The sequence below is a fragment of the Ostrinia furnacalis genome, unplaced genomic scaffold (assembly GCF_004193835.3).
Source record: "Ostrinia furnacalis isolate ACB-3 unplaced genomic scaffold, ASM419383v2 OfSCF5689, whole genome shotgun sequence".
NCBI classification, from domain to species: Eukaryota; Metazoa; Arthropoda; class Insecta; order Lepidoptera; family Crambidae; genus Ostrinia; species Ostrinia furnacalis.
Window position 1 is genome coordinate 1 of NW_021135928.1, and position 12,458 is coordinate 12,458.

The 12,458-nt window shown below is 40.9% G+C and overlaps 1 protein-coding gene across 1 annotated transcript in view; it reads right to left on the reverse strand.

Moving 5' to 3' along the window:
* Positions 1-82: 82 nt before the first annotated feature.
* Positions 83-12,458, reverse strand: part of unc80 (unc80, NALCN channel complex subunit) — a 45,438-nt gene continuing 33,062 nt past the window's right edge. Inside the window, exons 53-62 of the mRNA XM_028316405.1 lie at positions 12,221-12,433; positions 11,534-11,718; positions 10,651-10,816; positions 9,198-9,392; positions 8,174-8,293; positions 7,536-7,646; positions 7,119-7,315; positions 5,065-5,231; positions 1,004-1,116; positions 83-370 (exon numbers count right to left, since the gene is read on the reverse strand). Coding sequence (XP_028172206.1) covers positions 252-370; positions 1,004-1,116; positions 5,065-5,231; positions 7,119-7,315; positions 7,536-7,646; positions 8,174-8,293; positions 9,198-9,392; positions 10,651-10,816; positions 11,534-11,718; positions 12,221-12,433 — 1,586 coding nt within the window. The 3' untranslated portion in view covers positions 83-251. The remainder of the gene's footprint in view (positions 371-1,003; positions 1,117-5,064; positions 5,232-7,118; positions 7,316-7,535; positions 7,647-8,173; positions 8,294-9,197; positions 9,393-10,650; positions 10,817-11,533; positions 11,719-12,220; positions 12,434-12,458) is intronic.

A 12,458-nucleotide genomic window follows, 5' to 3' on the forward strand; every position in this document is an offset into this window, starting at 1 on the left:
AATTTTCTACAACAGTACTGATTCTCATTATAAACTATGCAAAATTTATCATTTTTACTCCTGTAGGTGTATCGGCGCACTTAACTCTTGGCGCGTAATCTTTGCATAGGTAGGTATAATCTACGTATGGATTATTTGATCGCTTTTCCGAGAGATTATCATGAGTAAACTTTTCTAGATTACATAGCTAGTCTCAGTCAAGCTGAGATCTCCCTAGTGATGTTGGAATAGGACTCAATATAAGTGAGATTTTAAAGTAATGTGTCTTCGTCGCGTAGATCGCTGCTCAGCAGAAGAGACCTTTGGCTGGCTGCGCCGAGTAGCGCTGTGCGTTCGGCCGATGAGGTTCCCGATTCGTAACTTAGAGAAGCTGTAAACAAAAATGATATTAACTTATGAATAGGTATTCATGAAGTGGTAATTTGTAATGAAAAATGAGAAATAGATCAGATATATTTATGATAGGTAGTTTTTATTTAGAATTAATTTATAAAAACTTATCATATCAATAAGTTAGCTCGTAGTAAATAAATTATGTAAGTTTTGATACCTCTTATTGTTATTCTACATAGGGTTTGGTTTCAGGCAACAGTAAAAGCAACATTGTAATTTATGTACTTTATGTAGGTTTACGATACACAAATCGTGGATTCACCCACGTGAATCATATGAATAAACTTTTGTTTCACGAAACTGATAAGGAGTAGACCTTGAGCTGAATAGACTAATGTATTTTTTGTGTGTGGTTTCTGACAACCCTGGCGTCTAGTGCATCTTGACTTAGTCCCAGTAGGGCTGCAAAAAATATTAGGCGCCAAGATAAAATATTTTCCCTCCACTATACTTTATTTTAAAAAAAATATATTTTCGACCAGGGATTGTTCCTTATCCAAAATACACAATCAAAAATTGCCAAACTTTTACTGTCCCCCATCGCGATAGTAAGAGCGCAAGCGGAGCATACATGCGTATAAGCGTGCGGTACATACGAAGGCGGGATTACCGTCGGGGCTTGCGCGGGGCGTCGCGCTGTGGACCCCGTCCGGGGACGCGAGCGCGGCCCGCAACGACCCGCCTGGGGACTCTGTCATTGATGCTTGGAGGCTGTAGCTCTCTCTGGGGAAATTTGTTGGACATTGTAACAACTACTGCAAAAATCCGTGAATACATTTTGAAATGGGGAGAGATATCGTCGAAATGTAATTTTTAGGGTTGCGTACAAATTAACTGTCTGCTTATAGACCTTTTTTTAGCTTGAAGGTATGATGTTAAAGTTAAAATGAAATGAACTGCCGAAATAGTGGTAAGTAGTAGTGATAGATATTGATAGATAACATAAAGCTAAACAATTTAACATACACATAACGATATAGCAGCCAGCAGGCCAGACCGTTTTATCAAAGTCAAAGTCAAAGTATTTATTTGCAAAGAATAGGTACAATGGTTTAGGTGTTACATTTAGGTAGAGTGCTACTATTCTGCTTAACAATATCAGCATGCAAATTTTGTGTCTAGGAATTCCTTTACACTATAATATACAATGAAGAATGTTCACTAATTTTGTTTTTTAGCTTTCTGTATTCTCTGTTAAAAATAAAAAATACACGTGAAAGAATTATTTCGATACGTCAATTACTTTCCAAGATATTGAATTTTAAAGGTGCGGGCGGCGGCCGGCCCGCCATTTTATGCGCGTGACGTCATATTACAGCGGCTGGCTCAAATTTGTATGGGTGGAATCTTGCAAGCTGAATTAAGACCCACTTCCAGACAACCGATTAAGCTGAAATTTCGCTTACACATGTAATTTGGATGACCATGCAATATTATGATAACATGGAGCTGATCTGATGATGGAGCTGGAAGGTGGCCATAGGAACTCTATAATAAAACGACTTAAATCCATCGAGTTTGGGCTCGTTCGTTTTGTATTGATGAGTACTTTAATTCTATATAGTAATCAGGGTCTAATGATGGAGCTGGAAGGTAATTCGCAATAAAACGACACAATCGCATCAAGTTTGGGTTTGGTTCAATTTTAATTTNNNATGCAATATTATGATGACATGGAGCTGATCTGATGATGGAGCTGGAAGGTGGCCATAGGAACTCTATAATAAAACGACTTAAATCCATCGAGTTTGGGTTCGTTCGTTTTGTATCGATGAGTACATTAATTCTATATAGTAATCAGGGTCTAATGATGGAGCTGGAAGGTAATTCGCAATAAAACGACACAATCGCATCAAGTTTGGGTTTGGTTCAATTTTAATTTCTGTGATGGGTCTGGGTGTTAATATGTATAATAAGTTTGTATTTATAAAAAAAATGTATTTAAGTATGTTTATATCCGTTTTCTAGTGAGCGGCCACTGTGAATGTACGTCACGCGGGGTCACGTGACCGTCGGCGGGACTCAATATTTAAGCGAACTTTGAATGCCTATAAAATCATAACTACTGGGTATTTTTGAATGAAATAAAAACTAATGTATTTGTAAATGTAAAAGCCTAACTGTAACATAGGTTTCAAGTGATTTTGCATACCTAGTAACATTCTCAATTGTCTATAAGCCAGTCTTTTAAGTTCCGTGTCATGACAGTGGTTGACCCCTTCTTAAATCTAACTGGAATTTTGTTATAGATTTTTATACACATATAGTAACAGTTTTTTTTATACAGTGTGAGTCACGTTAAAGTGTACATATGAAAACAGATGAAACTAGACTTATTTTTATCGACAAAAAAGAGGTCAAAAAATTTTTGAGATTTTTTTTTAAATTTTTTATAGAATTTTTTTTCTTCAAATTACTTATTGTTAAGAAAACGTAATAACTTTTAAACTAAGCGGTATATCCTGATAAAATAAAAACAGTAATAATGCTAAATAACCGGCGATACTAAAAAAATACATAAAATACACAAAAAATGCCAACAAATAATAAAAAATGATACTTTTTGAAAAAAATCTGCTTAAAAATTCGTGTTTTTTTGGTTATTTTATAAATTTCTCCAAAAAATGCCCCTATAACCGGTGGTTTTTATTACTTTGTATTATTTTCTATCGTATTATCTTTGTAAAACCAAAAATCGCATGTCTCTATTCCTATCACAACATTTGCTATGATCGTTTGAACAAAGGCCTGCCACAACATTATTCTCCGCTACAGGTAGAGACAATTTTAATTTTAACTAAAATGTTTATTTTACTTCGAAATCTTTTGTTTTTATTTGAAATCTAACTTGTCTTTATCAAAATTACAAATCTAGAGCCATTTTCAGTTTTGTTGTTAACGAAGCGTTGAATGGCGCGCCCGGAGAGGCTTAGTTCAAACGATCATTGCAAACGTTGTGATAGGGATAGAGACATGCAAGTCAAAGTCAAAGTCAAAGTATTTATTTGCAAAGAATAGGTACAATGGTTTAGGTGTTACATTTAGGTAGAGTGCTACTATTCTGCTTAACAATATCAGCATGCAAATTTTGTGTCTAGGAATTCCTTTACACTATATATACAATTGTCTATAAGCCAGTCTTTTAAGTTCCGTGTCATGACAGTGGTTGACCCCTTCTTAAATCTATCTGGAATTTTGTTATAGATTTTTATACACATATAGTAACAGTTTTTTTTATATAACGAAGTTTTTGGACAAAAATCTATTGCGAGTCTATCAGGGAATCTTGGGTTCCTTGGGTATATATCCTTTGCCCTCTGAAATATTTGAGGGTGTTGACTTACAAATTTAAATATTTCGAGAATGTACATGCTAGGAACAGTAAGAATACGTAATTTGGTAAAAAGTGGCCTACAAGAGTCAATCGGTCCACTTCGACAAATAGCTCGGATACATTTTTTTTGTGCAATAAATACTCTTTGGATGTCTGTGCTGTTCCCCCAAATTATAAGTCCATAATTGATGTTTGAGGCAACATATCCGTAATATGCAGATAGCGTTACACTTAAAGAAGTTTTTACTGTCAGACGACGAAGGACGTAAGCAAATCTGTTTATCTTATTACAGACTCTTTGAACATGGCTAGAGAAATTTAAGCTCTTGTTTAAGACTATACCAAGAAATAGCATGTCATTTGATGATTCAATATCAATATTTTGATGTCTTAACTTAAGGTTGATTTCCTTGCGTCCCTTTACATTGAATTGTACACATTTGGTTTTATTCAAGTTTATGTTATCGGCGCAGAGCTGCCGTCATAGTTGCAGAATGTCACCGCTTTAACCCAGTTAACTTTTTCGTCGTTCAGGTGTTGTCACTTCCTAGCAATATCCAAAAAATTGCGTCTATATTCTGAAGCACACAATATTTATTTTTCGATGGATCGGATGACAGTTTGTTTCAAGCCTGCAATGTCCTAGTCAATCTGGGTAACTTGTAGTAAATATAACATTCTCTAAAAAAAAATATTGCGAATTTCGGTTTTTTTTACTTCGATTTTATTTCTTTCAAATAAGCTTTGTATCTTTGACTCGATGTTCGCAAAGTTTGTTTGAAATATGAAAAATCAAAGCGAAAAAGTACTAAATTCGCAATTACAGCCAAGAGCCAATGTTATACTGATGGCCAAAGTTACAGACTAAGAGCTAGTGAACGCCAGATCTACGTCATTTAATAAAAACTGAAAGTTTGTCAGCATAAAATATGCTCCCAATATAGGATATAATGTTGGTGAATTATGAAGTTTGGGTCATCGTGGCTTTGGCACCAACCCTAAAAAAACTATCTGGCAAGGAGTTGGAACTGTCAAAACTGGCTGTTGGGGAAACTACTTCTAATTATTGCCCAGGGTAGCTGCCAAAACCACGATGACCAAAACTTCATAATTCACCAACATTATATCCTATATTGGGAGCATACGCTGACAAACTTTCAGCTTTTATAAAATGACGTAGGTCTGGCGTTCATCAGCTCTTAGTCTATTACCCATATTGACTGTACTCCATTCTGCAAATACACACAACGCAACCACTTCAGCAGTTGAACACCAAACGGATCATGCGTGCACGACATAATCTCATTATGCCTAATTACTGATAGGTGTTAGCTAGCCTGTATCCGGAAGTCGACGAGGTCTGCGATATCTCGCTGTCATACGAGGTGTCGGTGTTGGCGGCGGCTGGTGCGAGGAGAGGCGGCTGCGACCATACTCGGCGGAGCGGCGTGGTGTCTGGACCGGGCGATGAGCACTCGTCGGATTCCATTCGCGCGTGTGACATCTGCCGGTCGAAATGTGTTAGTTTTATATCGTCACTGTTTCATTGCTAAGAATGTTACGGAGAAAAGATGAGAGATTTTGAAAAACACATTAAGTTGCACCTGGCATTATTTTGTCTCTGTTCAATTTTTTTACATGTTGGAAAGGCTTATTCCCGAATTCGCTTTCACTAGATGGCGCCACTGCCTAGTGCAGGACCTTGCTTGACAGTTTAATTTGATGAGTGCAAACATCATAGTCCGACTCCTGCTACCGCTTCAGCGTCTACAGTTCGCGCTACTGTTTTAGTCACTAGTGAACGACAGGATCTGGGCGCCACGGTCTTAGTTACTATAGTCTGGTCTGTGAGCACGTAGAATTTTGTCCAATGACGCCAAGCTACCCATCCTTATCGCTCGCGCGTAATTATATTGTCGCAACTGTGCGACGGGCGCCCGCAGTGAGTGTGCAAGCGCGACAGCAACATAATTACGCGCGAGCGATAAGGATGGGTAGCTTGGCGTCATTGGACAAAATTCTACGTGCTCACAGATCGGGCTTTAGCGAACGTCATGATTTTACTTGCCAGTGGCGCCCACTGGTGAGCACAAATACGATAGTCTCCTGGCCCGCTTTCGTGGTCTCGCCACCTCGTTCTCGTGACGAGCGGGTGGTGGTCAGTTGATATAACAACCTTATTTTTGTAACAAAGACGTGTTGCGAACTTGGCTACTTTGGACATCACAAACTATAGTCGCTGACAGTACAAACGTCGGGCTTGGTGGTAGGCAATTCACCTGGCCAGCGTGACGAGTGTAGGTCAAATCTTCCATTTGTTTCTGGTAAATTAGAGGCTCTCGTGCTCCTCGTTGCTTGCCTCTCTAACTGACGTATCTGACATTTTTTTCGAAACTGAGTTATCTACACCATCTTAATTAATTTTACAAGACAAATCGATCTGTCTAATCGCCTGAAAATTTTGCAAAATGTCAGTTACGTCAGTTAGAGAGGCAAGCGATGTCCTGAAGTCTAGACTGTACGATGATGGAAATAAAACATACGTCTGGTTTAGTGTTCCGGCTGCGTCTAAACTTGAAGGTCTTCTTCGAAGGGCCGTGCGCGCGTTGTAACCGCGGGCGGTCTCCCGGCTCGCTATCGTGTTCTCGCTACGGACTACCTTGCTCTCGTAACGGGCGGGTGGTGGTCTCGCTACGGACCACCTCGCTGTGGTTACGAGTGGTGGTCGGTATACATACGTCTGGCTTAGTGTTTCGGCTGCGTCTAAACTTGAAGGTCTTCTTCGAAGGACCATGAGCGCGTTGTAACCGCGGGCGGTCTCCCGGCTCGCTGTCGTGGTCTCGCTACAGTCGCTACGGACCACCTTGCTCTCGTAACGGGCGGTAGGTGGTTTCGCTGCGGACCACTTCGCTGTGGTTACGAGTGGTGGTCGGTATACATACGTCTGGTTTAGTGTTCCGGCTGCGCCTGAACTTGAAGGTCTTCTTCGAAGGGCCATGAGCGCGCTGTAACCGCGGGCGGTCTTCCGGCTCGCTGTCGTGGTCTCGCTAGGACTACCTCGCTGTGGTTACGAGTGGAGGTCGATATACATACGTCGGGCTTAGTGTTCCGGCTGCGTCTAAACTTGAAGGTCTTCTTCGAAGGACCATGAGCGCGTTGTAACCGCGGGCGGTCTCCAGGCTCGCTTTCGTGGTCTCGCTACGGACTACCTCGCTGTGGTAACGAGTGGTGGTCGATATACATACGTCGGGCTTAGTGTTCCGACTGCGTCTGAACTTGAAGGTCTTCTTCGAAGGACCATGAGCGCGTTGTAACCGCGGGCGGTCTCCCGGCTCACTGTCTCACTGCGGACCACCTTGCTGTGGTTACTAGTGGTGGTCGGTATACATACGTCGGGCTTAGTGTTCCGGCTGCGTCTGAACTTGAAGGTCTTCTTCGAAGGCCCATGAGCGCGTTGTAACCGCGGGCGGTCTCCTGGCTCGCTGTCGTGGTCGGGTTCGCTTCGGACGGCGAGGTTGCCGGCGTCGCTCTCGCTCTCTCGTGGGTCGCGCGGTGAGAGAGGCGATAGCGGCGACATTGAGTTCTCGCCTGTGGAGTTTATACAATGATCGCATTTTGTTTCGTTAGCACTATAATAGACATAGCAATAGCAGACCTTATTAAGACAAAGAAATAGGATTAAAATGTGGAATAGCGTAACAAATTATGTTTATGGCAATTAAATATCTGAAGGATTTTCAGAAAAATCTGATATAGATTGCGCTATAATCTTAGATAGTTGCGTCTAACTAACTTAACTAGCACTTACCTGAATTAAGTTTAAATTCTACCGAAGGTACAAATCTCAGTTTGGTCTGCGTGCTGCCAAACGACGGAGTACTAGCGGCAGGTTTGGTATCACTTCCAAAGACTGTGGAACCTGCAAGTATACATGCACTTTCATACATTCTGAATTCAATCGGTTCTTACGTCTTCGTCCATAGATACTTAATTTTAAATAAGGCAAATGGACCTTTAATACCAATAACAATCTTATAGTGTTTGAGAATTAGGACCTAAACTTTGTGATTCGCGGCCCCGATTCATTGGGCTCTGGTGGACACCGTCGGGCTTTAGTTGGTATATGCCCTGCCTTTCTATCGTGTAAAGTCCCACATAACCCACTAGTCATCCCCATCAGCCAGTGGTTATGCGCAAAGCATTTCGCGATGTAAAAGAGGACTTATACTTGGTTACAACAACAAAATTTAAACTAAGTTACTGCGTGGATATCTGTTATTGGCTTTCCATAGTGTTAAGTGTCTAATGTTACATTGAAATCTGTAAGCTGTTGATGTCCCTAATAAATAAATAAAAGTTACATAATGTTACACCCGACGCATAAGAAAAACCGGAAAATTCATAGCTATTATGCAATCAATAAGAGCTATTTTCCCATCCACTCACCCATATGCGAGTTGTTGCTGCTGCCGTGGTTATTGCTGATATCGCTAGCGCGGCCGCTGCTGGTCATCGCTTCAAACAGCTGCATGTGCTGGCTGGTTGTGGAACCGCTCGATACGGACTCTGGAGCAATTTGAGATTTATTGCTATGGGGATAGAGTCACTGATCGCGTTGTATAAGAGGATGAGAGTGGGGGATAATTAGGTATAGTTTGAGGAAAGTCGATATTGATTTAGGCCATTTGGGAACCCCAAAGTGGGGGACCCCCAGGGGAGGCGCAAAGACCTTTAAAGGGGCGCGCCCCCCTTTATATCCATCCGCCATCAGTGTACTTAAGTATAAAAAACCTGCGACCGCTGCGAGAATGCATTCCAGCCTGCTCGATACAACCAATAAATAATCTTGACTGGAGGAGGGGGGCGCGGAATTTTTGTATGGTCGAAAGGAGGCGTGTCTCAAACAAGTTTAGGACCCAATGATTTAGGCACTTGTCCAGCCGAAGAAAAGGTTATTAAGTAACTGTAAACTGTTGAACTGCTTGCCAGACCAGAACGGATCTGCTTCTTCGTCGCTTATTTTATCATGTCGCACATTATCGACGTGTGCGCCAGTTATTAGATACGGGCACAGTTTGAGACTAGAGTTAAGTAACCCTGTGGTTCTTGCAGCGTAAAATAGGATCAGGCCCTTTCTTCCCGCGGATGTTGTGAGGCGGCTAAATCCTCCTTTTTGCCTTTTGTAAATTAGAGGGTCGTCCTCATATGGTGGAGACTACATGACCTGATAATTATGACACTGAGAAACTATCAAAAGTTTTCCAATTCTTACCTCTCTGTGCAGACAGTGGCGCTGAAAGATGATCAGGCGTCCTTGGCATAGCACTTCCGCGGCCCACCAGCATAGATATAAGCGAGGGCCGGTGCTGTTGTGCTACTTATTTCATTGTCTCACACACCATCGACGTATGCGCCGGCTATAAGGTCCAGGCACAGTTTGAGAAGCTATAATTAGTTTTCGAATTCTTACCTCTCTGTGCAGACAGTGGCGCCGAAGGATGATCAGGCGTCCTTGGCATAGCACTGCCGCGGCCCACCAGCATAGATATAAGCGAGGGCCGGTGCTGTTGATGCTTCTCTTGTGCGTTTGTGCGAGGGAACACCTCTGAAGCCCTCTTCCCTGCACCCTGACCTAGGTTTTCGGCTATTTGGTCTGGAAATAGATCTGAAAAATCCGATTGAATTTTTTATTCACTTTACAGTGGGTCTTTTTGGCACAAACTTTCATGAATGTTAATGAAATATTTTTTGTACAGAATCTTTCTAATTTTCAATCTATTCTATTTAGGTATTTGTATAAAGTTACTAAGGTATAGGGTAAACCAACAGTCATTGGACACTGCCAGTCATTGGACAAAACACCCCTTGAATTTTCTTAAAATTAATATTCCATCAAATGCAAATTTCAACTTAACACCCTTTTGTCCCCAACAGTTGGAACCTCTCAGTTGTTGGAATAGAAATGCTATTTTTATTCAATAAATAACTGTCTAATAACTCCCTTAAGTGTCCTATCACTGGCAGTTTACCCTAGTTTATTCATAGAGAATTTAGCTTTTGCACATAAAAGTGATGTACAGTCGGAGAATGAAAAGGTTCGTCACCTTAGTGTCGGTTTTCGCTTGTACTAGGTACTGTAAGAGTCAAACCTGCCAACATTACAGTGCAAGAAACAGTGCTGCTAACATTTAAATAAATAATTATGACGTTTGCTAACGAATAAGGTTTTGATTGTTTATTTTTCTATCCCATTAGTGCAATGCAATGATGACATTGACCAATTGACAATAGTTTTTTTTATTTAATAGAAATAATAATGGCCGGTTGAACCAACAAGAAGGTTTTAGTTTATCAATCATAATAATCTTCTTGACAAGATAAATCGTCAAACAACCTTGATCTGAATAATTTTGAACTTTACTGAAGAAATGTTAAAGATTATTTTCTCTTACTCGAGATTATTCTGTAACATAGTTTCAAAAGGTAATATGTGCCGCATTTCGTTGAAGGAATCAATTTGAAAACTGACGAACCTTTTCATTCCGTGACTGTACATTGGCGGATTTACTGCCGCGTGGCATTCTCAATCAGATAAGCATAGGTCAAGCAAAGAAAATACATACTTACAACGACTAGATAAAATAAACAACATAGTACAAAATACATTATCATACATATAAATCTTATTAGTCTAGTTCTAGGTAAGCAAATGGTGATACTGGGCCTTGACTTAAAATATTGATGCAAATTACCCGAGTAAACCGACCGACTGACGATCTGGTAAAGGTCGCGGGAAGAGCCTGGATGCGGGCAGCGCAGGACCGTGCATTGTGGAAAACCTTGGAGGAGGCCTTTGTCCAGCAGTGGACGTCATTTGGCTGAAACGAACGAACGAACGAACCCGAGTAAAGTAAAATACATACCGTACTTGAACTGGTCGTAAGATTCCCGCATAAGTTTTAGCTCGCGAGCTAGATCGGCCAAGAGCGTGCCGCGAGCGCGCGCCGCCGGCAGCTTGAGGCCGCGAACACGCTCGCGAACTACGAACTGCATGTGGCGCTCGTTGTCGCCTATCGGCGGCTGAGATAGCTGTTCGATAAAATTATGTGTTATACATTCGGCTTAGTTTTAAGAAAGATCCAGAGTCACTTCTTCAAAAAATAGGTAGTTACGCTTCAGCCAACTTTTATGGCTATAAAACTGTTAAATTGGGATTAATCGCTATCCATCTGTTAAAAAGGACACGTAAGATCATTATTTGGTTCTATAACCACAAAAATTGGTCTAATTGATCCCAGAGGTGAGCCCAAAGTGAGGCCTTTTTTCAAGTCACATTTATGGTACCTGTTAAAAGTTTATAAAAAAAATGTGTTTTTCTTTAAGTTTATTTATTGGGCTTTCAAATAACACCAATATTGTTGGGGCACCATGATTGTGTCAGAAGAAAATCTTTATAGTTCGCGTCGCGGAAGGTGCGATTTATTTGATGTTGAGTTATTTGTGAACTTTAACTAACTTTATGAACAACTAGATTGTCCGGCGCAACTCGTAAGATTTCCGCAATTTCTTGTAGACTTGAATTTGGCCAAAGACAATGTTTTCTATACACTTTAAATCTACTGTAGAGCTCTACCTCTATAACACACTGTGAAGCTCTGCCTGACTAATGCAAGTAGTTTTGACTGGAAAGCAATACAACTCTGATATCATTTGCCACTGTGTGGCGTTTGCAACAATGCTTCTTGTAATGTTTTTCAAAAGCTGCTAAAATAAAATGCTGGATAAAATAATTGATTGATTACCAACCTTATGTACTATGAAAGGCTGCAGCAAAATGTACAGCGGGGTCCTATAAGTGACGACGTGTTCCAAAAAGTCCCACAGATGGTGTGCCGCCTCATTCCGCCGGCCTAAGTCGCGCATCGCTCGCGCTATGCGGCCCCACTCGCTACATAACTCGCTTGTGAAGCATGAACACATTACTTTGAGGGCTGTGGATAAAGAGTTTATTAGTTTTCATGACTTTAATGTGTAGTGATTTGAGATATTGTCATTTTACAATAGCGAGAAGGGAAACAAAGGAGATTGAACTGACACAATCTAGATATACAGGGTGTGGCGTTTAAATAAGGTACGCTACAATTTGTATAACCACCGCGAAAATAGTCAACTCACGCAGGTATTGACTAACCATTTTTTACTAGAATAAAATCATTACAAACTATATATTATAAACAGTCTGCAGCTCTTTCAGCGTCGTTAAAAGATCTATCTTTTCAATTAATCGACGAATTTGGGAACGGATTTATATTTGTCTGAAAATTTAACTACCTTACAAACGTTTATAGGATTCATTAAAATACTGATTGTATTCGGCAAGGTTGGCGAAACCCAAAGGAATGAGATCATTGAGTTTGTCCATGTCCATGAATTTTGACTTGGAAATGTTGGTTGTTTCATAAATGCAAAAAAAAAATATATAAAAATACTTACACAAAAACGCGATCCTATACAGCTGGTTGGACAGCCTAGTAGTATTCCTCGTGTCCCTACTACCAGTGAACGTTAGCGAGTTGGCCCTCGCATCGGCTGCGTTCAGTTTCGCATTGACGGCCGCCAACTGGCCGGGCGGCGCCGGCGGGCATAGCGCGTTCAGGATCACCGATATTAGGTGGTTGACGTCCGATTGACGGAGGGGAGGCGTGTCTGAAATTAGGAATAATAGGGATGA